General features: G+C 44.0%; 2 protein-coding genes across 4 annotated transcripts in view; one reads left to right on the top strand and one right to left on the bottom strand.

Moving 5' to 3' along the window:
- Nucleotides 1-22,411, bottom strand: part of Fkbp15 (FKBP prolyl isomerase family member 15) — a 62,382-nt gene extending 39,971 nt beyond the window's left edge. For 2 of the 3 annotated variants that reach the window (XM_057783676.1, XM_057783677.1), the window contains exons 1-6: nucleotides 22,306-22,408; nucleotides 14,736-14,851; nucleotides 9,915-9,999; nucleotides 9,375-9,444; nucleotides 2,128-2,202; nucleotides 1,737-1,835 (exon numbers count right to left, since the gene is read on the bottom strand). In XM_057783676.1, the coding sequence (XP_057639659.1) occupies nucleotides 1,737-1,835; nucleotides 2,128-2,202; nucleotides 9,375-9,444; nucleotides 9,915-9,999; nucleotides 14,736-14,851; nucleotides 22,306-22,358 (498 nt within the window). In that variant the 5' untranslated portion in view covers nucleotides 22,359-22,408. Of the gene's footprint in view, nucleotides 1-1,736; nucleotides 1,836-2,127; nucleotides 2,203-9,374; nucleotides 9,445-9,914; nucleotides 10,000-14,735; nucleotides 14,852-22,305 lie in introns of all 3 variants that reach the window. The other variant, XM_057783678.1, reaches the window with a different exon arrangement.
- Nucleotides 22,412-22,643: 232 nt separating this feature from the next.
- The window catches only part of Slc31a1 (solute carrier family 31 member 1), a 28,646-nt gene continuing 24,737 nt past the window's right edge, over nucleotides 22,644-26,552 (top strand). The window contains exon 1 of the mRNA XM_057785494.1: nucleotides 22,644-22,774. The gene's annotated coding sequence lies outside the window, so the exon portion shown is untranslated. The remainder of the gene's footprint in view (nucleotides 22,775-26,552) is intronic.

The raw sequence follows: 26,552 nt of genomic DNA, 5'->3' as shown, positions 1-26,552 counted from the left end.
ATACTAACAAGCAGATAACAAGTTTAGAAGTAAACCATTCCAAAGTTAATACTCTGGCCAGGAATCAAGGTGCCTAAGAAGACAGCATTGGAGTCAGGATATCTGGGTACAGATGCAGGCATTGCCAGTTCTTAATTCTGACCTACAGCAATTAACTTAATCTCCACATATCTATCTACCCATTCCCACTTGCAAAATGAAGAAGAGCTTTGCAAATCGTATAGGGCAGCTATGAAAACTAGACAGGCCAATTCAAACAGAGTGCTTAGCAATGTGCCTAGGAAATAAAAGTAAGTATACAGAGGCTCTGATCTCATGATCAACTCCCAAAGACCTAACCTCCTACTACCATCACCTCAGTGATTAGATTTCAATAATCTCCGAGGGAAAGGCACATTCACACCATAACAGAGAACATCCATATTACAAGCGTCCTAAATAATTTTTCATGAGGTGGAAAGATAAAATACAGAAAATATAGAACTCTTGAAGGAATACACATACTCACACTTATTACACACATTAAAAAAAGCAATACAATGTGTTAATATGTGTTAATCTGGGTTGATGTAGGATAGTCTTTCTGTATGCTGTGAATATGTGTTGCTCTCATTGGTTGGTAAATAAAGCTGCTTTGGCCTATGGCAAGGCAGGATAGAGCCAGGCAGGAAATCCAAGCAGAGATATAGGAGAAGAAGGGCGGAGTCTGGGAGACTCAAGCAGCGGCTGAAGGAGCGAGATGCTAGAGCACTGGTAAGCCATCGGCCATGTGGCAATACACAGAACAGATATGGATTAATTTAAAGATAAGGGCTAGCTAGTAATAAACCAGCCATTTATAATTAAATAAGCCTCTGAGTGATTATTTTAAAAAATGGCTGTATGGACAGAGAAACAGTCGGGTCCTTACACTGGATAGCAAAGCCATGAGTGTGTGTGTGTTATATGCTTGGGGGGGGGGGCACACGGATTCTAAGGATGCACCACCACTCTTGACTTTCTCTTTATCACACAGTTCTAGGGATAGAACTCAAGTCCTCATGCTTACATGACAAGCACTTTACCAAGTAGCCTTTAAATGATTTTTCAGATGTTTTTCTACAATGAGTTTATAAAATTTTAAGTCTTTTGAAATGCTACTTTTGCAGGTTCCATGTACCTTTAAGAAAATTGTGTAGCAAAAAAGATAAGGATTTTTGCATGTATAGGTGTGTGTGGTATGTGTATACACGTGTTCACATGTGTGGACACATGGATGTGAGGCTGCATGTGTCTGGAGGTCAGAGATTAATGTTAGTTGTCTCCCTTGATAGCTATAATTACTGAGACAGGATCTCTGGCTGAACCCACAGCCCCCTGTTCTGTTAGTATAACCAACCAGTTTGCTCTGGGAATCCATCTCTGCCACACTCGTCTAGCACTTATTTGAGTGCTGGGGATGTGAACTCTGGTCCTTACACTTGCACAGCAACAAGTATTTTAACACCTGACCATTGCTCTAGCATAGCAAAAAACTGTTTAATCAAATAAGCTTATATTTCTCCATTTTCCCCTTTAAACATTTCCTCAGGAAATTTCAGTAAGAACTTCCACTCTTTCCTGCAACACAGCAAGTTTAGTGGGTTCTTCACCCTGTCATTCATAACACAGAGCAGTAATGGTTTGCCATAACCTAGGTAAGGAAGACTCCAAACAAGTGCTCTGGCTTTGTACAGGAAAGAGGAAGAAGACGTTACCTGTTTATTGAACGCCACAGCAGCCTTCTCTGACTCAAACATGATAGACCAGTTTTGTCTCTGGTCATCATAAAAGGTGCTGTAGTTATTGGACCGAACCTAGAAAAAGAAAAAAAAAGTGTGGGTAATTCAAGCAGAGCAGTACATGGGTGACTGGACTATCTCCCCTCACAGAGCAGGACTGACTCAAGGGACTCGGAGAGGTAGTAAGGACCCCTCCCTCCCTAGCCTCCCATTAGTCCACGTTCCCAAAAGGAGCCAGGAGACCTTTCTGAAAGGTTGCTTACTGATGTCCAGGTCTGAGCAGAGGATCTTTTCCTATCAGGAATATTTAGGGCCATCTTTCGCACAAACCTAAAGGGGCTAGTGACTCCAGCATGAGGGCTCTTACCATTAGCTCAAAGTTCGGATGAACTGTAGCAACAGTCACTGGCTGCTGCTGACTGATGTAAAGAAGAATCCTATACTGTAGTCAAACACAATGGACAGAAAAAGAAAGCAGACGTAAGACATGAGGCTACTGTTCAGGCTGGGAATACGATTCTTCATTGCCCACTTTAACTCTTCTCATTCTGGCCTCACTCTAACCATAATTAACAATAGCTTTATTTTGTTGGCATTTCCGTTCATGTAAGGGGTGCCTGGATGTTTTACAGAAAGCTAGATCAGGTGGTGCGTGCCTGTAACCCCAGCACTTGGGAGGCTGACACAGGAGGACTGCCATGAGTTTGAATTCAATATGAGCTTCAGAATGAAACTCTGCCTCAAAAAACAAACAAAAAACATCAATCAACCACCACCAACAACAACAACAAAAATCTTAAACTTGAGGGAGAAATCACATAAATCATGTGTGTGTGAATTTTCACATGTATATGTGCCCATGTGGAATCAGCCAGATTGAGAAAAGACCAATGTTTCCTACATCCTAATAGCTTCCTCTGCCCCTTCCTATCATCATCTCTCCCTACCCCAGGGAACCACTACTATGATTCGGTCACAGGTCAACTTCACTATAGTTAAATTACTATAAATGATTCTAGATCTTGGTTTTTGTCCTGCTTTTTAACATAGACTTGAGCCCTGTTGCTTATTTTCCAATACTTGGTTCTCTATCGTGCATCACTATCATTCTATAAGAATACACCTTGGCTTATTTACTCACTCTCATTCAGGTTGTGTCCAGTTGGAAACCATTATGGACAGAGCATCTGTGTACTTTCTCCATGTTTTCTAGAGGACATGGACATATATCTCCTTCTATCTAATGAACTTCTTTCCAAGTTTCTCATAGTAACAATGCACTGACAACGGATTCTCTCAACTTTTGTTTGTTTGCAAATTTATTTTGTCCTTATTTCTTACTGGTATTTTTCTTGGTATAGGACTACACACAGAGAGTCAGGATTATAGCAAGAACTACAGCATGTACTTTCTAAGATCGTGGCTAAGAAAAACCATGGATGGGCAACCTCAGTGGAACTCTGAAGCACAGCTTACTTCAATACTGAGGGGACTTAAGAGATGAGTGAACAGCTACAAGGCAGAATGCCCCACTCTCTAGGACCTCTCTCCAATGGGACAAACCCCCAGTCCCCTCCCCCAACTCCCTCAGCTTTTCTAGCCAGCAAGCAGAAAAAAAAAAATGAAATCTTGAATTTTGCATGTAAATGGATGGAATTAGTGAGGTAACCCAGACCCAAAAAGATGAATATGGTATGTATGTACTCACTCCTAAGTGGATACTAGCCATAAACAAAGAATATTGAGCCCATAGCTCATGATCCTAGAGAAGCTAAGCACTAAGGTGAACCCAAAGTAAAACATATATAGACCCACCTGGAAATTGGAAATGGACAGGACTGACTGGCAGGGCTGGGAGCATGGGGGTTTGGGGAGAGGGAAGAGGGGAGGGGAGGAGGAGAAGGGAAGGGGAGAGGAGAACTTGAGGAAATGGGATGGTCAAGATGGAAGAAGAACAGAGATGAGAGCAAGGAGAGAGATATCTTGATTGAGGGAGCCATTATAGGGTTAGCAGAAACCTGGCTCTAGAGAAATCCCCAGGAATGCAAAAGGATGACCCCAGCTATGACCCTGGGCAATAGGGAGAGGAGGTCGATCTTGACTTGTCCTGTAGTCAGACTGATGATTATCTTAAATATCACCATAGAACTTTCATCCAGCAACTGATGGAAGCAGAGGCAGAGACCCACATCAGAGCACTGGACTGAGCTCCCAAAGTCCAGTTAAGAATGGAAGGAATGAGAATATGAGCAAAGAGGTCAAGACCACGATGGGTTCACCCACTGAAACAGTTTACCTGAGCTAATAGGAGCTCACCAGCTCCAGCCGGACTAAAAAGGAACAAGCATAGGACCAAACTAGTTCCTCTAAATGTGGTTGACAGTTGCATGGCTGGGGCAGACTGAGGGGCCACTGGTAGTGGTACCAGGATTTATCCCTACTGCATGGACTGGCTTTTTGGGATCCTTTTCTCTTTGGACGGATACCTTGCTCAGCCTAGATATAGTAGGGAGTGCCTTGGACCTTCTCCAAAACAATGCCTTACCTTCTCTGAGGATTGGATGGGGGTGGGGTGGGAGGGTATGTGGAGGGAATGGGGAGGGGAGGAAGTGGGAACTTGAATTGGTATTTTTTTTTAAATATTTATTTATTTATTATGTATACAATATTCTGTCTGTGTGTATGCCCGAAGGCCAGAAGAGGGTGCCAGACCTCTTTACAGATGGTTGTGAGCCACCATGTGGTTGCTGGGAATTGAACTCAGGACCTTTGGAAGAGCAGGCAATGCTCTTAACCACTGAGCCATCTCTCCAGCCCCTGGTATTTTTTTTTTTTAATCTAATAAATTAAAAAGTTTTAAGTAAATAAAGAGAGAAAATGCAAGTTAGTAGAATCAGAAATGGTGTTGGGGAACGTAAATAACGATTCTGCAGAAATAAAGAGAGCCTGTTTTCTAGGACTTGACATGCCTAGGGCCAGTGCAGGGCCTGGAGGTGTGGAGTCTGTGACATCCAAACTCTAAAGTACAGACAGAGTGCCCTATGAGCACTGCTTCAAAGACTTCAACACAATCCTGCTGCACTGAGTCCAGCAGCATACTAGAAGAATTTTGTAGTGTGACCAAAGGGTGTGTTTATTCCTGGATTTCAAGGATGGTCAGCAGAATTCCAGGTCTATCCCCGAGGCCTCTGCTTTCCTTGTTTGCCCTGAGCAAGAAACACCTAGTTTCTTGACTCTTTTGTGACCCAGTCAACTGCATACTTTCCTCTTCAGGTTTGAAGATAAGCTGGGACTTTGATCATGAGGGAAATGCTCCGAAGTTGTTTAGTTTAATGATGGAAAACATAGGTTAACTATGTTGGTAATCAGAGAGAAAATAGTCTTGGCCCACAGCCAAGTCTCCTAAACCTCATCTAAATTTCATAGCTAAATCCTCTCTTTATGAATACACCTAGGTAGAATAATTCTTTCCTTGGCTTAATCTGGTCTGATTGGAATTCTTTCACCAGCGGAGAGGCTCTGTTAAAAAAATATTCTTAACAGTTGGAGGTCCCATCAAGATGGGTCTGTTTTTTCCAACAGGCACGGCGCCAACATGTTGGAAAATGCCCTAAGCTCTCAGCCAGACTAGACTGGCTTTGGACTCGGTGAGTTCCCCTTCTTTTGCTCTATGCAGGTAGGGTTCCCTGGGCTGACCCATTCATTTTTCAGGCTTTCGTTTAAGTCTCAGCCACGCCAAAAGTCTGATCCACGCAGCGAAAACCAAGCCTTTTGCTGAGCTGGGACTTGGGTGTCGGGAGATGTTCCTCACCGACTTCTCATGCACCCCATTTGTGACTCAAGGGGTCTGTCTGTTCGTGGCTGCATCTCAACAGGCTTGAGTCACACAGGCACGAGCTTCCAGTGGGTCCTTACAATTCCAAGCCAATTATTCAAATGCCCTTAAGCAGCCTTTTACAAAACAATTCTTTTAAATTGGGGCTGTTTAACCTAAATTAACAATACTCCAAAAGTTCCTAGCTGCACACTCTCATCCCACCCCCCTTTCGCCTCTCCTTCTGTGCTGGTTCATACCACACACAGTTTGTACCATTCTGCCTCTTCTCTGGTGATTCATACAACGCAGTTTGTCCTGCCCCCCAAAAAAAGAAAAATAAAAAAGAAAAATCATGGATGAACTTTGAGGGTACTGAGCTAATAAAGCAAGTCAATCACAAAAAGATAAATATCATATGACTTCACTTACATAAGGTTATCTATGACTGACTGTGTACATGTGATTATATATCAATTAAACAAACATAAACATCCAAATAATTAAAATTCACCCTATGGGCTAGAGACAAAATGGCTCAGTGGTTAAGAGCATTTGTTGCTCTTCTAGAGGACCTGCGTTTACTTCCCCAAATCCATGATAGGAGGCTCAAAACCATCTGTAACTCTATCTCCAAGGTAACAGATACCTTTGGGCCCCTCAGCTACCTGCATGAATATGCATATTCCCACATGTAGACACAAATACTTACACATAACTAAAAATAATAAAATAAATATTTTTAAGAATAAAATCTGATGTGTATTCTGTTTTTCAAAGTGAAGGGCTGATCACCACAACGGTAAACTGAAGTGGCCGTAAGAAGTTCATGCTGGAGGGTTGACTCAGTGGAAGCACAGTTGTGGCTCCTAATTCCTAGTGCACATGCTCCCAACTCTCCTAATTCAGTTCCAGAGGGTCCAGTGCTCTCTTCTCACCTCTATGGGCACCACACACTCACTTGGTACAAAGAAAAACAATGAAGGTAAAATATTCATATACTTAAAATAAATAAACAAATCTTAAAAAATTTTTACAAACCAATCTGCTCCTAAGTTGTCCTGATTCTCAGGCAGGACCTGTCTCTAACTCCTTGGTTCTTAAAGTTCTACTCAACAGACTTTTAGCTGAGTTCTTTAGCTACTTCCCCATGAAGTTCAAAATCTAGCAAATAGGCCGGGCGGTGGTGACACACACCTTTAATCCCAGCACTCGGGAGGCAGAGGCAGGCGGATCTCTGTGAGTTCAAGACCAGCCTGGTCTACAAGAGCTAGTTCCAGGACAGGCTCCAAAACCACAGAGAAACCCTGTCTCGAAAAAACAAAAAACAAAACAAAAAAAAAAATATCTAGCAAATACAAGGACAAGCAGACATTGTCACTTGTCCTCTCCCTCTAGAAGTGCTTCTCTTACGCACCACAAAGCTGCAGAAATTGTTGACTCTGGCCCAGTGCCTGGACTTAATACCACCCTGACCTCAACAAATGTTCCACAGGGGAAAAACCATGTAGATTGCAAGACTCTGGGCTTTTAATTTCTCTTTTCTTGAGCAGTCTCTCTGCTTGTGTCACCTGAAGGCAGCTATATGCTCAAGGTAGACAACAGAGGCTCCCCATTGGTTTTTTCATTTATCTTCCCTTCAACATCTCTACAGCTCCCCAGTGAGGTTTTTCTTTTTTTAATCTAAAGAACTTTACAATATAACTGATGCAATTTATCTGTGTCTTTCTTTATTAAGACAGGGTCTCACTGTGTAGCTCTAGAAAACCATATCTCCCTTGAGCCCTACAGAGATCCTCCTGCCTCTGCCTCTCAGGTATGTGCTATCACCCAGCTATCAACTTTTTTAATATGAATGGATGCTTTGTCTGCATGTATGTCTGTGTACCATGTCTGTACCTTCTGCCTGGTGTCTGTTGAGGCCAGAAGAGAGCATTGGATCCCCTTGAAACTGAAGTTACAGAGAATTGTGAGTAGCAATGTGGATGCTGGGAATTGAATCTTGGTCCTCTGAAAGGGCAACCAGGGCTCTTAAACACTGAGCAATCTCTCCATTCCCTAAAATTTACTTTATTTTATGTAAATGGGTGTTTTGCCTGTATGTATGTCTATGCATCCATACAGAGCCAGAAGAGGGTATCAGACTCCCTGAATTGGAATTAAAGACAGTGGTAAGCCAATATGTGAGTGCTGAGAACCAAACTCAAGTCCTCTACAAGAGAAGCTGATACTCTTAACTGCAAAGCCATATCTCCAGCCCCTTACCTGCTTCTTTATAATTGCTTCTCCAACCTACTACCTCTTTCTGGCCATCAAAATAGTGATATCTCACAACTAGAATCCTAAGATCCAAACTGTGATCTCTAATTAATAGGTCCAAATAATAATAATAATAAAGCCGGGCGGTGGTGGCGCACGCCTTTAATCCCAGCACTCGGGAGGCAGAGGCAGGCGGATCTCTGTGAGTTCGAGGCCAGCCTGGTCTACAAGAGCTAGTTCCAGGACAGGCTCCAAAGCCACAGAGAAACCCTGTCTCGAAAAACAAAAAAAAAAAAAAAATAATAATAATAATAATAATAAAACACAAAACAAGACACAGCCAGCCATCATTTGCTTCCTAATGGGAGGATGGCTGTTGGGGAATATTAATTTAAGGCATGTTTCTTTCGTTTATGTTGCATTTGTTTAACTCTGTGAAGTTGTGTTACTGAATCTGTCTAAAACAATACACGCTCTCTCTGTCCGTTCTTCTTCTGAAGAGGCAGCTCCCTGCCTCCTTCTTCTCCCTCTTCCTCTCCCCGCATAACTCCCCTACCCTTACACTCTCCCAATATCCACTCAATAAACTCTCCATACCTCCCCCCCCCAAAAAAGAAACAAGTCAAGCTAAGGCCAGGCATTTATAAGAAATAATAAGTCTCCATGTGTGACTTATTTGGGAGCTGGGTGGCAGGTCCACCAAAGGAGCAAAGAGCAAAAGGCCTAAAGAATGAGTAAAAATAACCAACAGATGGAAGATTCAGGGACACAGGAGCCAACTGCAATGGGTAACCTCACTAGATGTTGATTCAAATGGATGCACAAGAAGAAAAATCATAGAGGGACAAAGAAATGTGAACACTTCCTGGTAGTGACTGAGATTAAGATGTACTGCGAACTTGTACCACTTACTTGTGTTTCAAATTTCCTATCCCTGTTTTTGTGTCTTACACCTTTGTCCATTGTATCAGTCACCAAGGGCAACTAATCTTAGCTTTTTGCCGAGAAGCATGAACCCTGTGTTCTCTGGGCCTCTGAAATGTGAAAATTTCTTATGTTTAACTCAATAATGTCTAACTCAACGTTCTGGAGAGGTATTTGAACTGGATTACTAACTTAAAGAAGTCAGGCTTGGAGGTATTTAGTGACATCCAGTAATCAACTGTTCAACCTTGTTTTCAGACTTGCAAAGGATAAATATTGGTTATTAACATAGGCATAAACATGGAATGTGTTGATGGTACAATGAACAATCATTCCCCAACGAAGAGCATCCTTGACAGTTGACCAAAGCTTTCCAACTCTGACACTAGAGCCATCACAAAGGAAATGTCTAAAGTAAACATTCTGAGCAGCTGCACTTGCTTTAATGTGTAACAGTAAGCAAACCGAGACCATCTACTGATTCCTGCACAGTCAGAGTTATCATTAGTAGCCACTCTTACCCTCTGACCCATGTGCCAGATCAGGCAGACAAAAACCAAAGCTCTCTTTTAACAGTACTTGGGATGTGCTATATCAATCAACGTGGGGCTTCTCACCTCTCTGGTCGTGTGGTTCCCCAGGACGGCAGCTCCGAATTTGCCCTGCTTTGCATATTGACCATTTATGCTATTGAAGCAAGAAAACAACAGATATCAGGACCCCTCTAAACCATGAAGGCCAGCTTAGAAGAGGTCAGAGGTGGGTAGTTTTTAATCTAAAGCTCTTCTGCAACTTCTTTTTCTTTCTTTGAGACAGGCTCTCATTGGCACAACTCTGGCTGGTCTGGAACACACAGAGATCCTGCAGTCTCTGCCACCCAAGTGATAGGATTAAAGTGAGTGTGATCACACCCAGCCCCACCCTCTTTATTCTTCAATCATCTATTGTCCACACTATCCCTGAGAACTTAAGAAGCTGCTATGGTGGGCCCAAACACTAACAGCACAGACAAGATAACAGTGAGTTATCTAAGGCTCTATCTAGGCAAGGGCTAAGGAACTAGGCTACAATGGGTGAGCTTCTGAGAAAGGACAGGCACTGCATCCTATGCTTCCCAGCCTTCCACTAGCTCAGCGCTTTCTCTCCCAACTACTTACTATCGGTATGCATGCACTGCAGTCGCAAACAGCACAGATGAAATGCCTGTAGTGGCTGTAGCTGGTTTGGGTGCTGTCTGATTTCCTGAAGATGCAAAAAACAAAGGAACCATTCACTTTTTTTGAATTTTTTTTTTTTTTTTTTTTTTTTTTTTTTTTTTTTTGGTTTTTCAAGACAGGGTTTCTCTGTGGCTTTGGAGCCTGTCCTGGAACTAGCTCTTGTAGACCAGGCTGGTCTCGAACTCACAGAGATTCACCTGCCTCTGCCTCCCAAGTGCTGGGATTAAAGGCCTGCGCCACCACCGCCTGGCTTTTTTTGAAATTTTATTTTTTATTTTTTTATTTTTTATTTTTTTTGTTTTTCGAGACAGGGTTTCTCTGTGGTTTTGGAGCCTGTCCTGGAACTAGCTCTTGTAGACCAGGCTGGTCTCGAACTCACAGAGATCCGCCTGCCTCTGCCTCCCAAGTGCTGGGATTAAAGGCGTAAAATTAGCCTCAAAATTCCATTTCACACTTTCTGGTTAGAGTAACAATGCTTTCATCAGATCTAGAGAGAGAGCTCCGTGACCTTGTCTGGTGGTGAGGAAAGAGGCTCTAAGTGAGAGCTGTACACAGACAGTAGATGATATTAGACTCACTCCAGCCCCAACACAGATAGATACCACAAATTTTATGGCTAGACAAGAAGTGTTGTCTAGAAAACAGGGCCATACTACAGAGTTCTTTTCTCTTCTCAATGCTCTGACAACTGGGGTATATAAAAGTAAACCTATTTCCCTCTTCTAGAACAGGGAATTTAGTGTGACAGTATGGATAAAAGTTCCTGGAAGAAACCCCACCTGACACTGAATCTCCTACAAGGCTGATAAACTGATAAAGGCCAGTGATCGGGCTGAGACAAGAATGTTTGCAAGCCTGGCCGGGCGGTGGTGGCGCACGCCTTTAATCCCAGCACTCGGGAGGCAGAGGCGGGCAGAACTCTATGAGTTCGAGGCCAGCCTGGTCTACAAAGGGAGTTCCAGGAGAAACCCTGTCTCAAAAAACCAAAAAAAAAAAAAGAATGTTTGTAAGCTCAGAGCCTAATTACAGCCTATGCTGGGCTGTCTTCAGTCTGCTTAATAGCCCTCCCTTGCCCACTCGTGTGTCTAATCTAACATCCTGGCGACTAACACGTTGAGCCTTTTGGAATGTATTAATTTAAAAGAACACGAGCTTCCATCAACCACAAGGCTAAGAATGTCATCAGATAGCATCTGAGGCCCACAACCCACAACAGATATTGTCTCAGTTTGTTTTAACCTCATGACTCCACCAATGCCCCAGGATCACCCCACACACCCTACTAAGACCTAAGGCAATAGAGGAGAGGATGCCTAAACTGGCCTCCCTGTAGTCAGACTGTCACCATAGACCCTTCATCCAGCAACTGATGAAAGCAGAGGCAGAGACTCGCAGCAGATTTATTTATTTGATGTGCATTGGTGTTTTGCCTGCGTATGTCTGTAGGAGGGTGTCCAATCCCCAGGGACTGGAGTGGAAGACAGTTGTGAACTGCCATGTGGGTGCTGGGAATTGAACCCCAGTTCTTTGGAAGAGCGGCCAGTGCTCTTAACTGCTGAGTCAACTCTCGAGTTCCAAGAATTTACCTAACTTCTTACTATGTTACATTTCTTTGGGCAGTTATCAAATTTTCTTTGTTATACACAATGCTATGGTAAACATTCTTAAAACACACATTTTTTAACGTGACCTCTGACTCTTTTCTTAGACTACATTCCTGAAAATGGAATTCTGAGGTGAAGCGGGACCTTGGGAAATTCTATGTCAATTGACACTCCCATCAGGAGTACAGCGGTGACTGCCCCACATCACTGCCCATGGGAAACGGTCTTTTTAAATCTTCACCAAGTAAGAGGAGAATCAGGACAGGACTGTCGCGGTTGTTTTATCTGGTTTACTGATTAAAGGGAACAGGAAAGTAAACATTTCCCCTGGGCTCAGGTCCAGAAGCAGGTGCTGGCCTAGAATGAATGGCAACAGTTGTGAAAATCAAATGTCCACTGTGGTATTTGCTTATTTTCTTATGGTATGTTCTGTTTTCCTTACTATGTTTAGAAAACAACATACAGTTTAGTTTAATCTGTACTTCCTAGCTATATGTAGTACTAAGACAAATCTTTTCTCCTGATGAAGCAATCTACAGAAGCGGGGAGGCCAGCATTAGAGAATTTAGACAAGTGTGAAGCCCATAAAAACATCCTTATCTGTGGAGGCCAGCCTAGCAGCCTCCTCCGCTGTCAGGCAGCTTCTTGCAGCACTCCCGGGCTAGTATCACCCCAGCTCAGCTCGGAAGAGGAAACTGAGTCTGCGTCTGCCAGGGGAACAAGAAGAGCATGGCCATCACCCTGAGAGTCTCATTGACTTGAAGTTCCTCCTTCTCTGAAGCCAACATTATTCAGATTTTTGGACTTGGCATGCAAAAGAAAATCTTTCAATGTGTAGTCTTAAAAAAATTATTTTGAACAAAGTTTTCTTGTCTTAAAATTTCCTTAACTGAATGTCTCCTTGTTCAGGGGATGGTTAGATATTTTTGTTTTCGTCACTAATTGCTAATGAATTTTTCTTTCTTTTTTTATCTTTTTTGGTTTTTCGAGACAGGGTTTCTCTGTGGCTTTGGAGCCTGTCCTGGAACTAGCTCTGTAGACCAGTAGACCAGGCTGGTCTCGAATTCACAGAGATCCGCCTGCCTCTGCCTCCCGAGTGCTGGGATTAAAGGCGTGTGCCACCACCGCGCGGCAAAAGCCAGTTTTAAAAGGTCTCAAGGGCTGGAGAGATGGTTCAATGATTGTTAAGAGCCCAAGTTCAATTCCCAGCACCCACATGGTAGCTCACGCTGTCTGTAATTCCAGTTCCAGGGGACCTGACACCCATGGCAAAACATTAATGCACTTAAATTAAAAATAATTAAAAAAAAAATCTCAAAACTTTTCTGAGCCTAGCGGTGGCGGCACACACCTTCAATCCCAGCACTTAGGAGGCAGAGGCAGGCGGATCTCTGTGAGCTCGAGGTCAGCCTGGTCTACAGAGCGAGTTCCAGGACAGGCTCCAAAGCTACACAGAGAACCCCTGTCTCAAAAAAAAAAAAAACAAAACAAACAAAAAAAAAAAAAAAAAACTAAAAGAAAAAAAATTCTGAAATTTAATTTTTTGACATTGCTGCTGAGGTGACTCAGAGTGGGGCTCCTCAGGACAGAGCCAGCACCAGGAACAATTACAGAATTAGGGACTATGACTTCTAGCTCCGCTCACCGACTCTCAGGAAAGATAGGCTACAGCAGCTATATAAAACTCTTGAACCACCAAGTTTGAAGAGTTTCCAGGTTGTAAAACACAGATAGTACCAGGAGGGGGGGGGAGCTAGACATCTCTGCACCTCTCCACCGTCCGTCCTGTCATCTCCTCATCCACATGAAGAGATGTGCCTATGTATCTCTATAATATCTTTTTAATAAACCAACATTAAAGAAACAACTAATTACCCTGAGTTCGATGCACAAGTCCTGTCAATTAACTGAACCCAGGAGATGGTGTCATGGGGCCCCTGGCCAGTCGGAAGTACAGATGGCCTGGTTTCTTAGAGAGGACAGTCTCAGAAAACTAAACCCTCAATCCGAGGGATTGCACATTATGTCTAGGTAGATAACTTCAGAATTGAACTGAACTATAAGATACTCAAACTGTGTCAGCTGCAGAACCATCTAGAATGTAAGGAATATCCTACACACTACTAGGATCACAGAAACATACCAGGTTAAAGTCAAAAGGAATGGACAGGAGTGCTTGTGCCTTTCTCTTACACGGCCATACATGAGTGATCTGCTTCAGCTGCTCTCTCAATATCCAGCCATGGATCCTCAGACTAGTTAGCATTATGTCTGGCATGGAAAAGGCTCACACACTTCAGTCTTCGATTATTTAATTTAATGCCCACCACTACCTGCTCTCCTCGGGGCTCCCTTACCATCTTTGGCAAAGTGTAGGGGAAAGAAAATGCTGTGGATTCAGTCAATTCGGGATTCCAATTTCAACTCTGCCTCATAGCCTCCAAAATCTGGTCACGTCACCTACTTTACAAAACTATCTTGAGTAAGAAGTATGTCGATCCACGTAAAGCCCCGAAGACACATAGAGGTATTAGTCTCTCACTCGCCTTCCTTTCCACAGATGCCGTTTAACAAATGATTCCTGTGTCTTTCACGATGAATGAACCAGATGCAACAATGAGCACTTTGGGCGGTTTTGGACACAAAGGGCAGAAGAATTTGTCCCCATCAGTTCCCAACAAAGGCCACCATCTAGCTGCTTGAACCCGGTACCGGAGAGCTTCTAGAGGCAATGACCACTGGTGGTGAGCTTGGGCTGACTGATGGAGGACAGAGGACTTGGTGTGAGTACTGGTAACTTCATGGGATAGAAAAACAAAATAACTGACAGAAAACTTAAGGAAGGGTTTGTTCTGGTTCAGTTTGAGGGCACGGTCCATTGAGGGGAAGGAATGGCAGCAGGCGCAGGAGATGGCTGGCCATTTGTACCACAGTCAAGAAGCAGAGGGAAATGAATGCTGTTCATCTCACTTTCCCCTTTTCACTGAGCTGGATTCCTCACCCAGTTAATCCAGTACGGGAACTCCTCACACATGCACCCAGAGTGAGTCTAAATCCTATCAGTCAGCAACCAATATTAACCATTAAAGCACGTCACTTCCAAAGACAGCCATCCAACCAACCCATTAAGACACAACGCCAATGCTTCTTAAATTACCTGTTGCTGCGATTCCCTGGCCTTTCTTAGGCTGCTTTGGGGCTGTGTACTGGAAGAATTCATTTCCATGGCCCGTAGTTGCTTGATCCAGTCCAAAAAGAGAAGCCAGCCTGGCACTGTTAATGGAAAATGAAAATAAAATTCCATATGACATATCTCAAACTTTTAATCAATGAAAATGTTAATGCCTGTGATCGTAAATATCTCTGGTAGTGTAGCTCACCATTCGGTAACAGAAGTAGCAGCTGAAGCTCTCTGAAATCAAGATTATATCTGTTATTTGAAATCAACAGCTGACCCAAGTTCCATCTGATTACACTTTGTAAAGATTTCTCAAAGGCATTCCCCACTTCCCACCTCACTGTCACGTCCTCCATTTATGATGCCATCACCTCTGTATCGTTTTATCACTGCAATAACCTCCTAATTCAACCCCCTACCTACATCCTGTGCAGTTTTTTCTCCCCCCATACCTACTCCAGTACTGGGGAGTGACCACAGGGCACTGAACATGCCAGGCAAGTGCTCCAGCACCAGGCTACATCCACCACCATCACCCCTTGTATGTTATTTAACTTCGCGACGGAGTCTTGCCGAGCTGGCCTTGACCTTTCAGTCCTCCTGTGCAGCTGACATCACAGGCCTGTGCCACCAGACCCAACTCTTCTCTACTTCTCATACATTCCACACACCGCACCTACATGATTATTCCTGAAGACTGTTCAGTATTAGTAAGATAGAGATGGCTCAGTAAGTGAAGGTGCTTGTTGCCAATCCCGATGATGACATGAGCTCAGTCTGCAGAAACCATGTGGTGAGAGGAGAGACACAATTCCTACCAGATGCCCTTGGCCTCCATACTCACGCCATGACAAACGTGTGTGTGTATCCATGCATCTACATAGATACACATTCATGTGGTGAGAGGAGAGACACAATTCCTACCAGATGCCCCTGGCCTCCATACTCACGCCATGACAAACGTGTATGTGTGTATCCATGCATCTATATAGATACACATCCATGTGGTGAGAGGAGAGACACAATTCCTACCAGATGCCCCTGGCCTCCATACTCACGCCATGACAAACATGTGTGTATCCATGCATCTACATACATACACATTCACATGCCCACACAATACACACTATAAATAAGTAAACAAATAAATGTAAAAAAAAATCTTTTCTTTCTAATTCAAACTCTACAAAATGAAGATGGTTTTAGAAGATCCTTTAAAAATTCATCCCCTTACTTCCAAGGCTTCAGACATGGCCATTTCTTATCTCTAAGTGTTTGCCACAGCTACTATATGGAACTTTCAGCTTCTTCTCTTTTTAAAGATTTTAAATATTATTGTTATTGGTTGTCGTTGGGTTTTGTTTTGTGTATGTGTGTTTTCTTCTTCTTTTCTTTCTCTGTCCTAGAAATCATGATTTTGCCAGCATTAGGCTGTGTCACATGCATGCAGTGCCCACAGAGGCCAGAAGAGGGCATCAGATTCCATGCAACTTGTGTTAAAGAGGCTCAAGGCAAGATCTAAACTCCAGCCTTTAGACAAGCTATTCTTCCTCCCTGAAGCATTCTTCCTGCGTTTGGTCTCCCTGGAAGCTAGCCTGATCTAAGTTAGATGCCTCCTAGGGCTTCAAAGATGTTAAGTACTCTACTAAGTGCTAGGTAAACACAGGTGAACAAAACTGGATTCTTTTTTAATATAAGCATGTTTTTGTAAAAATATTTTTATCATCTTTTCTTTGCTTTTCCTGGAAACTTTTTTGTGCTTGTATTTGTCTTGAATATCTCCAAGACCACCCTCAGTTGTTTTGTTTATTTGTTTGTTTGTTTTTTTGTTTTGTTGGGTTTTGGGTTTTTTTTTTTTTCTTTTTTGGTTTTCTGAGACAGGTTGTGCTGTAGCTTTGAAGCCTGTCCTGGAACAAGCTCTTGTAGATCACGTTGGCCTCGAACTCACAGAGATCCGCCTGCCTCTGCCTCCCAAGTGCTGGGATTAAAGGTGTGCGCCACCACCGCCTGGCTGAAAACGGATTCTTTTTCCAGAAGCTTATGGTCAAATGAAGAGATTAGATATCACAAATTATGAGTTATCCAAAGGGGCAACCATTAGAATGTTGTACTCCACCAACTAAGTCCTAAATTTCTTTTAATTACTTACCCAGTGTGTTGTATTCTGTTTTTTTTTTTTTTTTTTTTTTTTTTTTTGGTTTTTCAAGACAGGGTTTCTCTGTGGTTTTGGAGCCTGTCCTAGAACTCCCTTTGTAGACCAGGCTGGCCTCGAACTCACAGAGATCCGCCTGCCTCTGCCTCCCAAGTGCTGGGATTAAAGGTGTGCGCCACCACCGCCCGGCTTTGTATTCTGTTATAACAACACTAATCAATAGAAAATAATTAACTCTCAAATTCAGTCTAGCCCTGAACTCCTCTTCTCCTAAGTTGGGGTGTACAAACTCTGAAACTTCTCAACAACTCAAATCTTCTAGCTTTTTTTTTTTTTTGAGACAGGGTTTCTCTGTGGCTTTGGAGCCTGTCCTGGAACTAGCTCCGTAGACCAGGCTGGTCTCGAACTCACAGAGATCCGCCTGCCTCTGCCTCCCGAGTGCTGGGATTAAAGGCGTGCGCCACCATCGCCCGGCAAGCTTTTTTAAAGTATAATTCATGGGTTCAAGAGACGGCTCAGCAGTTAAGAGCACTAGCTATCCTTCCAGAGGTCCCAGGAACCACATGATGGCTCACAACCATCTGTAACGAGATCTGGCACCCTCTTCTGGCCTGTAAGCAGAACACTGTATACATAATAAATTAGTAAATCTTAAAAAAAAAAAAAAGTGTAATTCATATGTGTGCACAAATACATATTAGTATTTCACAAAATACATTCAATATGGTTTGGACCTATTATTCTTTTCTTAAAGAATCTAGAATGCTTCCTTTAGTGGCCTGCAAATGGGGCCACAAACGTTTACTTTAAAGACAAAGGTTTAAATTACAATGCAAATGTAATACTTAGAGTAATGCTGACTTAAGTATGATATCAACAAATGATAAAAGAACATAGGAGAATTTTTCTTTTAGTCAGGGTGACTTAAAGACTCCCTGTCCTTTCTTTCTTTTCTTTTCTTTTTTTTTTCTTTTTTCTTTTTTTTTTTTTGGTTTTTCGAGACAGGGTTTCTCTGTGGCTTTGGAGCCTGTCCTGGAACTAGCTCTGTAGACCAGGTTGGTCTCGAACTCACAGTCTTTCTTTTTTGAACAGGAGAAATGCTTTTATTGGAAGAGCACTGTGGGCATGAGAGGAAAGGATGACAGAAAGCAAGGGAGGGAGACTCTTTTTTTTTTTTGGTTTTTCGAGACAGGGTTTCTCTGTGGCTTTGGAGCCTGTCCTGGAACTAGCTCTGTAGACCAGGTTGGTCTCGAACTCACAGTCTTTCTTTTTTGAACAGGAGAAATGCTTTTATTGGAAGAGCACTGTGGGCATGAGAGGAAAGGATGACAGAAAGCAAGGGAGGGAGACTCTCTCTTTTTTTGCTTTTTCGAGACAGGGTTTCTCTGTGGTTTTTTGGAGCCTGTCCTGGAACTAGCTCTTGTAGACCAGGCTGGCCTCGAACTCCCAGAGATCTGCCTGCCTCTGCCTCCCAAGTGCTGGGATTAAAGGCGTGCGCCACCACCGCCCGGCGAGACTCTCTCTTTTAAGACTGTTTGACTATGAGATCAGGCTGGACTTGAACTCACAGAAATCTATCTTCCTCTGCTTCTGAGTGCTGGGGATTAAAGACGTGCCACTATGCCTGGCTGAGATTAAAAGGAGTAAAAGAGTAAAATTTACATAAAGGAGTAAAATTCTGGAATAGTGAAAAACTGTAATGATCTGTCCTGTCCCTTTAAGAGACAAGCCACGCTCACTCCCCCAATCTGCTGAGGCATGATCTTCAGCTTCCAGCCTGAATCCTTTCCTCCTTTCCTTTCTCATCTCCCTCTCGAATTCTGCCTCTCCCCACTTCTGTCTCTCTCTCTCTCTGCTCTTCTCCTTCTCCCCCTTCCATAACCCACTAAATAAATATTCAACCTCACTCTGCATGGCGTGCCTATCCATGTCTCTGTCTCTTGCCGGCCGCGTGTCTCCCTGCCTGGGACCAGTCACCTTCGGAGACCTGCAGTGCAGTCTCATGGTGTACCCATCTGTCTCTCCTCATGACCTGTTGCTGCCGCTCGGGGACCTGCAGCATTTTTGCTGCTGCAGCCGCCGGGGATCCTGCAGCATTTTACTTTTACCATTACAAAAACTCTCAAATCTTATATTATTTTAAATTTTTAAAAACTTATTATTACTGTGTATGTACAATGTGTATGTGTTTGCCTGTGTAGGGAGTGTATGTTCATGCAGGAACAGAGGGCAATTCAACTTTATGGAATTGGTTCTCATCTTCTATCTTTGTGTGGTTCATAGGGATTGAATTTAGGTTGTCAAGGCTTTATCCATAATAGGTATTATTGCTTACACACAAATAATTGACAATAAAAGGAAGGACAGGTGGGGATGCAGCTCAGAATACTCACTGGAGTATTTGAGCCCAAGAATTTAAGAATTTACAGCGTAATATAGTGAGATGCTATCTCAAAACAAGGCCTTGTGGGAGCTGGAAGAATGGCTCAGACGTTAAGAGCACTTGCAGAAGACTTGGGCTCAGCTTCCAGCACCCAGATGGTGGTTCACAGCCATCTGTGAGCCCAGCTCCAGAGAGCCTGACACCCTGGACATATACTCGTACACATTAACATTAAGTAAATAAATCTAAAGTTTTAAAAGCTTTTTTATTTTATGTTTATCATTGCTGGATTGATTTTATTCTACTGCTTAAGGGGTAGGAATTATGCCTTATTCCTCTCCGTATTAGCTGAAGTCAAATATGATGTACTTAGCAGACATTTGCCTATTTCTTCATTTTAGAGTCATAAATGTGGGGAAAGGGCTAAGACCAAAGGAGAAGGCATGTCTTTTGATTACTGCTTTTAGGTTAACCATTGATTTTAAGGTTGGGGAACCTGCCCAGGCTTGATTAGTCTGGTTAATCAGCACACGGGAGGCAGAAGCAGGCGGATCTAGCAGAAGTTGGAAGCTAATCTGGCAAAAATTGTGAGTACCAAGCCAACCAGAGATGCACAGTAAAATTATGTCTCAAAAACAAACAAGTAAGGGCCAGGCAGTGGTGGCGCACGCCTTTAGTTCCAGGAGGCAGAGGGGGGGCAGATCTCTGTGAATTCAGTCACATAACCAACCATCCTAGACATTAGAACTCGTGCTGATTACTTCTCAATATCGTAAGGAGGATCAAGAAAGTTGTGAAGTTAAGGGCAGCATTTTAAAAGTAAACTGCACTGCAAAAGAGGAACCGAAAGGCAGTGTCAGTGTTCACTGTCAGCTGCTCCACTTCCTTAACAAAGCCGAATCAGAGACTGCTCACGAAACCTTCTGCAGTCTTGCTTCTTCATTTAATGTGTGTGTGTGTGGGGGGGGGGGGGTGTTGTCTGCACGTGTGTCCTGTGCACCATGTTCATGCCTAGTGCTCAACAAGGCCAGAAGACGGTGTTGGATTCCCAGGACTGGAGTGAGATGGTTGTGAGCCACCATGTGGGTAGTGGAATCAAACCCAGGTCCTCTAGAAGAGAAGAAGCCAGTGCACTTAACCACTGCACCATCTCCCCAGCTCACTTTTCCTGTCCTTAAGCTTAAATTTGATTCTGTTTTCCTAACTACTACTGGGTACAAAACTCAATCTACCTTTTTTTGTTGAGTCTTTCATCATCCAATTGTCTGTTGCTATGCCTAGGACCCTCAGTCATATCTGTAATGAGTCTCGAGTGCTTCGTTAAGCCTGCTCAGGGAAGCAGACGCGCTCAGGGAAGGGAAGCAGACGTGCTCAGGGAAGGGAAGCAGACCCGCTCAGGGAAGCAGACCCACTCAGGGAAGCAGACCTGCTCAGGGAAGCAGACCAGCTCAGGGAAGCAGACCTGCTGATCCCGGAAAAACTTTTCTTGGGTCAGGAATCAGGAGAAGAGCACATGACTGTCATCTGCCTAGTCAGCAGCAGATTCTTTGATGCATGAAAGTTGAGAGCCTTAAAATTCCTTTATAGACTTTCCTAAAATACTCTCACATAGTGAAGACTATGAAACTAAAATATGCCTTAAAGCTAGGTGTGACACCACATGCTTTTAATCCCAGCATTCAGGAGGCAGACAGGCAGATCCTTGTGAGTTCAGGGCTAGCTTGGTCTACAGAAAGAATTCCAGGGCAGCCAGGGCTTCACAGTGAAACCGTCTCAAATAAATAAACAAACCTTAAAGATATTCAAAAGGCCCCATATACAGACACACACAAAACAGGTTTTGGATGAAAATCCTAGTCAACAGCAGCAGAGGTTGTAAATGTTTGGGGTGGAATATGAAAGAATGGAAACGTTTTTCTAGTCAAAATGGTAACTTCAGGTTCACTGAGAGAACCTGTCTCAAAAAATAAGGTGGAAGGCTAGAGAGATCACCTGATAGTGAACCTCTGTCCTCTACAAACATGTTCACAGAATGCATACACCACACATAACATGTGTCGTGTACACATGTGTGTGTGCATGTACGCATGTGTGCACAAATAAGTAAAACCAAAAGAGAGCTAGTCATTTTATGGTCATTTCTGTATTGAATTCCAATATAGCATATCAATCACTACTGTGACCGCTCAGCATCTGATAGGATGATGGGCATGTTGATGCGTCTGTCTTTTCTTAAGTAGGTTCATCACTATGCAGAAAACTTGTACAGTACATGTTCAAAGAGGGGCTCTGCAAAGATGTGAGCTTTGCAGTTACTAAGGCCGAAGGAGTCGAGAGGTCCACTAAGACAACGGAAGGACGAACAACACTAAGTTAATTGTTAAAGGCGGGGGAACCTCCCTTTTAAAACGTCTGTCCTGAGACAGCGCGCGAAACTGGATGCAGCCTCTCCCGCTGGCTTTAAGCCTTGGGGCTTACAAAACGTGATTTCGCAGGCACTTCCCGAGCAATCAGCATCATCCGGGAGTAAAAGTTCCGAGTGCCAGAGTGAAATAAGCAGTTCTGTCAGGACTTAGATTTCAGTGGCTTCCACGTGCAAAGACTCGTGGGAAGAAGGAGATAAAGCAGTCTATTCTGCCTGGGGCTGTGAAGGCAGAGAACCACCGAAAAGGTAACGTCCGCGGTAGGCTTTGGAGGAAGCTGACCCTCCAGCTCCTGGCTCAAAGTGTCACCTGGTTCACCGGAAAGAGAAAGTTTCTTGAGTTTACAACTCATATTTATAGGAGCTGAGTCCTGTAAAAGCCCCGAGGCAGGCAGTCTTCTCGGCAATCATCTCCATTTCACTGGAGATACTGTGATTCATAAAGCAAAAGGGTGTCAAGGGAGATGCCAGGTCCTGAACCAAATCTGACACCAGAGTGCGGCCAGGGTCTGGACCCGGAAGAGACGGACCCCTGCAGCCACCCACCGGTCTCTCGGGCCTGCGCTCCGGCCCTGACTTCTCAACCACTCACCCGCCGCTTGGCGAGAGGAAGTCGGTGTCATCCTCGTCCCCGGCCCCGAACATCACGTCGGCTTTTGCTCGAGTGAAGGGAGGAAGCCGGATGTTCCCAGGGCCTGTCACAACCGATGTCGTAAATTGCCGCAGCGGCGAGCTGCTTTCCGGCAGGAAAACTCTCCCGTAGTAGCGGGGCCCAGAGGAGACCCGGCGGAGGAGAAGGTGGAGCAAAGGCAAATGAGACGGTGAGCGCCTGGTGACGCGAGGCCTCGCCAGCCCCCCGAGAGGGTGGAGTTCCTGGGCTCGGAGGGAGGATTGGTCAGATAACCCAGGGGGCGGGTCCAGGGCGGGAATCGGTGGCCTCTGCTGCGGTCGTGGGACACGTCGAGCCGGGCAGTAGTGGCGGGGGCTTGGGAGAAGTCCAGACCGGGTGAGGGGATCCAGTTCCGAGAGGAAGGCAGCGCGGCGGAGCTCGTCCTGGAAAGGTAAGGCCTTCTCCCCTTCCTTTCCCAGTCCCAGCGTGTTCGCCGTCCTTTTCCCCTTCCGACCCAGGACCCCCCGCCGCTCCTCTTGGCTGTGTGGACCGAGAAAGAGCCCGTGACTAGAAGTCCGGGGATCTGAGCCGTGCGGTGGCCTGGCCCCTACAGCGTTACTGCTATTGTGCCCTTAGGCAGGATGCTCGGGGCCTCAGTTTCCCCATTTACGCAAAGGACCGTGTGTCCACTGCTTCCATGTACGGCTTGCCAAGGTTTTAAATCTCAGCGATCATCGAGTCCTATCCGGGTCTCTTCGTAATCAACGAATTTGCAAACAAGAAAACTAACCGCTTGGGTGACTAGTCCGAGGTCACGCAGAGTAAGGGAAAACCTGATCCTTTGTATCAGGGTTTAGAGAGCTGACCAGTGAAGGACAGCCCTGGCCCTTAACTTGACTGTGTGGCATAAGTCTTGGGGAAGGACCCCTATTCTAAAATCCAGATAGGAGAGGTTCAGAAGAGCTGAGACATTCGGGAGGATGGATGATGGGACTTTGAAAGTAGAAAATCATCAGCTCACACTTGCTGGGCTGAGTTTTGCTGCCAAGGTTTTAAGTCAGTGTTACTTGTTGCTGACTTCTCCGCCTCTAGTCTTTACCGTGTGTGTGTGTGTGTGTGTGTGTGTGTGTGTGTGTGTGTGTGTGTGTACGCGCACGCGCGGGTTCTGTGTTCTGTATTTCTTTGGTGAACCCGATATCATTTTTGAACGATCATGAACCAGACCTGGTTAGCCACGCTGTGGATACGCAGATAGTGTGTCCTATTGTAGCGTCCATTTCCACAATGTCATCTTCTCAGTCAGGCTGTTACTCTAAGTGTCCCTTACCGGAATGCTTTAGTGTTAGGATGATGTAGAGGGGATGGGTAACTCCCTCCCAGAGAACTTTGTACCTCTTGGCACTTCCCTCTTTATTATAGTTTTTGAACTACTGAGTTGTAAGTCTTCTTGACCACAGTGGGTTCTCATTTAATTTTTTTTATTAGGTTAATTAACAGAATTTATCCTTGTTCCCTGGTTCCTTAATTTATTCATACCCCCTTCCCCCCCCACCCAAAGAGCCAGCGATGGCTCTTGTCTTTTTATAGGTAGCTTCCAGAAAGATAAAAATGCTGTACTGGCTGTGAACTGTCTGGGTTGCTTGGTCTCTTTTGTTCATTGAAGATGACTGTACTATTGTCTAAAACTCCCGGGGAGGAGGGGGAAGGGGGATAAAATAACTAGAAATATTATACATTGCTTACAGTTTTTGTAAGTAAATTATTCGTGTTTATCTTCAGATAAAGCTGTTGGTCTGCTCCTGTGTTTATTTTACAGATTAAGACGGTTCAAGCAGTGAAGTCTGACTGTTAGAGCAATGATAACTGAAATATGCAGTAGGGCTACAGCAATAGCTCTGTTTAAATTGTGAACTTGAGTGGGTGTTGTGTGTGTGTGTGTGTGTGTGTGTGTGTGTGTGTGTGTGAGAATGGACAGGTTCTAACTCTCTCTCTTTCTCCCTCTCCTCTCTCTCTCTTAGTTTTTTTGGGTTGTTTTGTTTGGTATTTTGTTGTTTTTTTTTTGTTTGAGACAAGGTTTCTCTATGTAGCCCCAGCTGTCCTGGAACTCACTCTGTAGATCAGGCTGGACGCGACTCAGAGATCTGCCTGCCTCAGTGCTGGGTATACACCCAGCATGGTTTTTTGTTTGTTTGGTGTTTGGCTTTTTGTTGGTGGTGGTGGTGTTTTTATTTTTTTTAGATAGTCTATTTATGCAGTAGCCCTAGCTTCCCTGAAACTCAATATGCAGACCAGACTGGCCTCGAACTCTCACTGAGGTCCTCCTAAGAGAACGTCTGACCTCTTTTCTTGCATTCTTGGGTGGAGGAGTTTTTTTCTCATGGGTGTTTTAAATTGCCTTTTTTAGATTTTTAGTAACCCTAAAACTGGCCTGTTTGGTTATTGGACACAGTAGGCAGGCATAGTATCTGATCTTGAATTCCATTCCTAACTTGAGGAAGAGAAAGGTAGAAATGAGTCTTCCTTTCAGCTTAGAATTGGAAATGTAGGATCGGGTGCTTCTGCAAAGCTGGTCTTCCGGGATTAGGATATCCATCTTGGTACTATTGGATTAGAGTCAGGAAACCTGAGTTCCTGCCAGCCTTTGTAACACTTCAGAGTTTGAGCCAGGTTCCCCCAACACCTTTAAAAAGCCACAGATCAGATGTAGACATGTCTACTGAGAACCGGAAGTGCAGAGATAAGTAATAAATACAGCCCTGAGCTCAGGTTCCAGTTGAGTGTGTTTGTTCTGTTTCTTAACCATACAACTCTGAATGTGTAGAAAATGTATTGATCATCAAGTGCGGTGGCACACCTCTTTAATCCTAACACTTGGAAAGCAGAGGTAGGTGGATCTTGAGAATTAGAAGCCAGCCTAGTCCATATAATGAGTTCCAGGTCAGCCAGCCAGGGTTACATAATGAAAATTGTACATCCATACAGAGAGTGTGAGAGAGATTTCCTGAATATTAACTAGGAAGCAGCAAATTTAATAATTTCTCTCAAATCAAATTTGCAAAAAATGACAACTTTTTTATCTTTTTTTTTTTTTTTTTGGTTTTTCGAGACAGGGTTTCTCTGTGGCTTTGGAGCCTGTCCTGGGACTAGCTCTTGTAGACCAGGCTGATCTCGAACTCACAGAGATTCACCTGCCTCTGCCTCCCAAGTGCTGGGATTAAAGGCGTGCGCCACCACCGCCCGGCTATGACAACTTTTTTATTAGGCAAGTTCATATTACTATCTTCTGGTGGTATAGAGATATGAATTGAATGTAGATTTTTTTGTTTTTGTTTTTGTTTTTTCGAGACAGGGTTTCTCTGTGGTTTTGGAGCCTGTCCTGGAACTAGCTTTTGTAGACCAGGCTGGTCTCGAACTCACAGAGATCCGCCTGCCTCTGCCTCCCAAGTGCTGGGTCTATTCACTCAAGTCACTAAAAGCAGAATATATAATACAATTGGTGAAATACTACCTCAGAATCTACTATGTGTAAAACTTTGTGTCAATTGAAAATGAACCTCTAGGAAATTCTTGTAGAATATCAAAATAGGAAGAGATTCTATCTTCTCTTCATTATAATCCAAAAGGAAACTGGACTGAAGGTTCTTCTCCTCCCCCCCCCCCCCCCCCCCAGACAGGGTATCTCTATGTTGCTTTGGAGTCTGTCCTGGAACTCTCCTGTAGAACAGGCTGGTCTCAAACTCACAGAGATCCGCCTGCCTCCGCCTCCCGAGTGCTGGGATGAAAGGCGTGTGCTACCACCACCCAGTTTCTGGGTTGAAGTTTTTAAAATTAATACCAGTGCCCTAAACAGTGTTTACCATGCCTTAAACCTCAGCCAATCTGCATAACCTCACATTCTGGGGATTAATCTTTTCCTTTTTAGATTCATAAACTACTGAAATTGTAGGGTTACATAGAGGCTTTGAAGATGAATGGAATTCCAAAAGGGTGCTGGGAGGAGGTCAGGTTTTCCAGGTTGAAGGTGCAGCTTTGGCAAACACAGGCAGGCACGTGTCTCCATGGCACTGGGGATTGCAGCCAGGATTTTGCACAAGCTGGGCAAGCTTCTACCACTAGGCTACAGATCACCAGCCTACAGGGGGCTTTCAAAATTTTACAAGACAAGAGTTGTCCTTTACCTGCTACACTTAGGACTGTGGCTTGGCTAACTAAGGCATGTTAAAGTAGGG

This window comes from Chionomys nivalis, chromosome 11 (genome assembly GCF_950005125.1).
Source record: "Chionomys nivalis chromosome 11, mChiNiv1.1, whole genome shotgun sequence".
NCBI lineage: Eukaryota > Metazoa > Chordata > Mammalia > Rodentia > Cricetidae > Chionomys > Chionomys nivalis.
The sequence above is the reverse complement of the archived record's forward strand: the minus strand, read 5'-3'. Positions and strand labels throughout refer to the sequence as shown.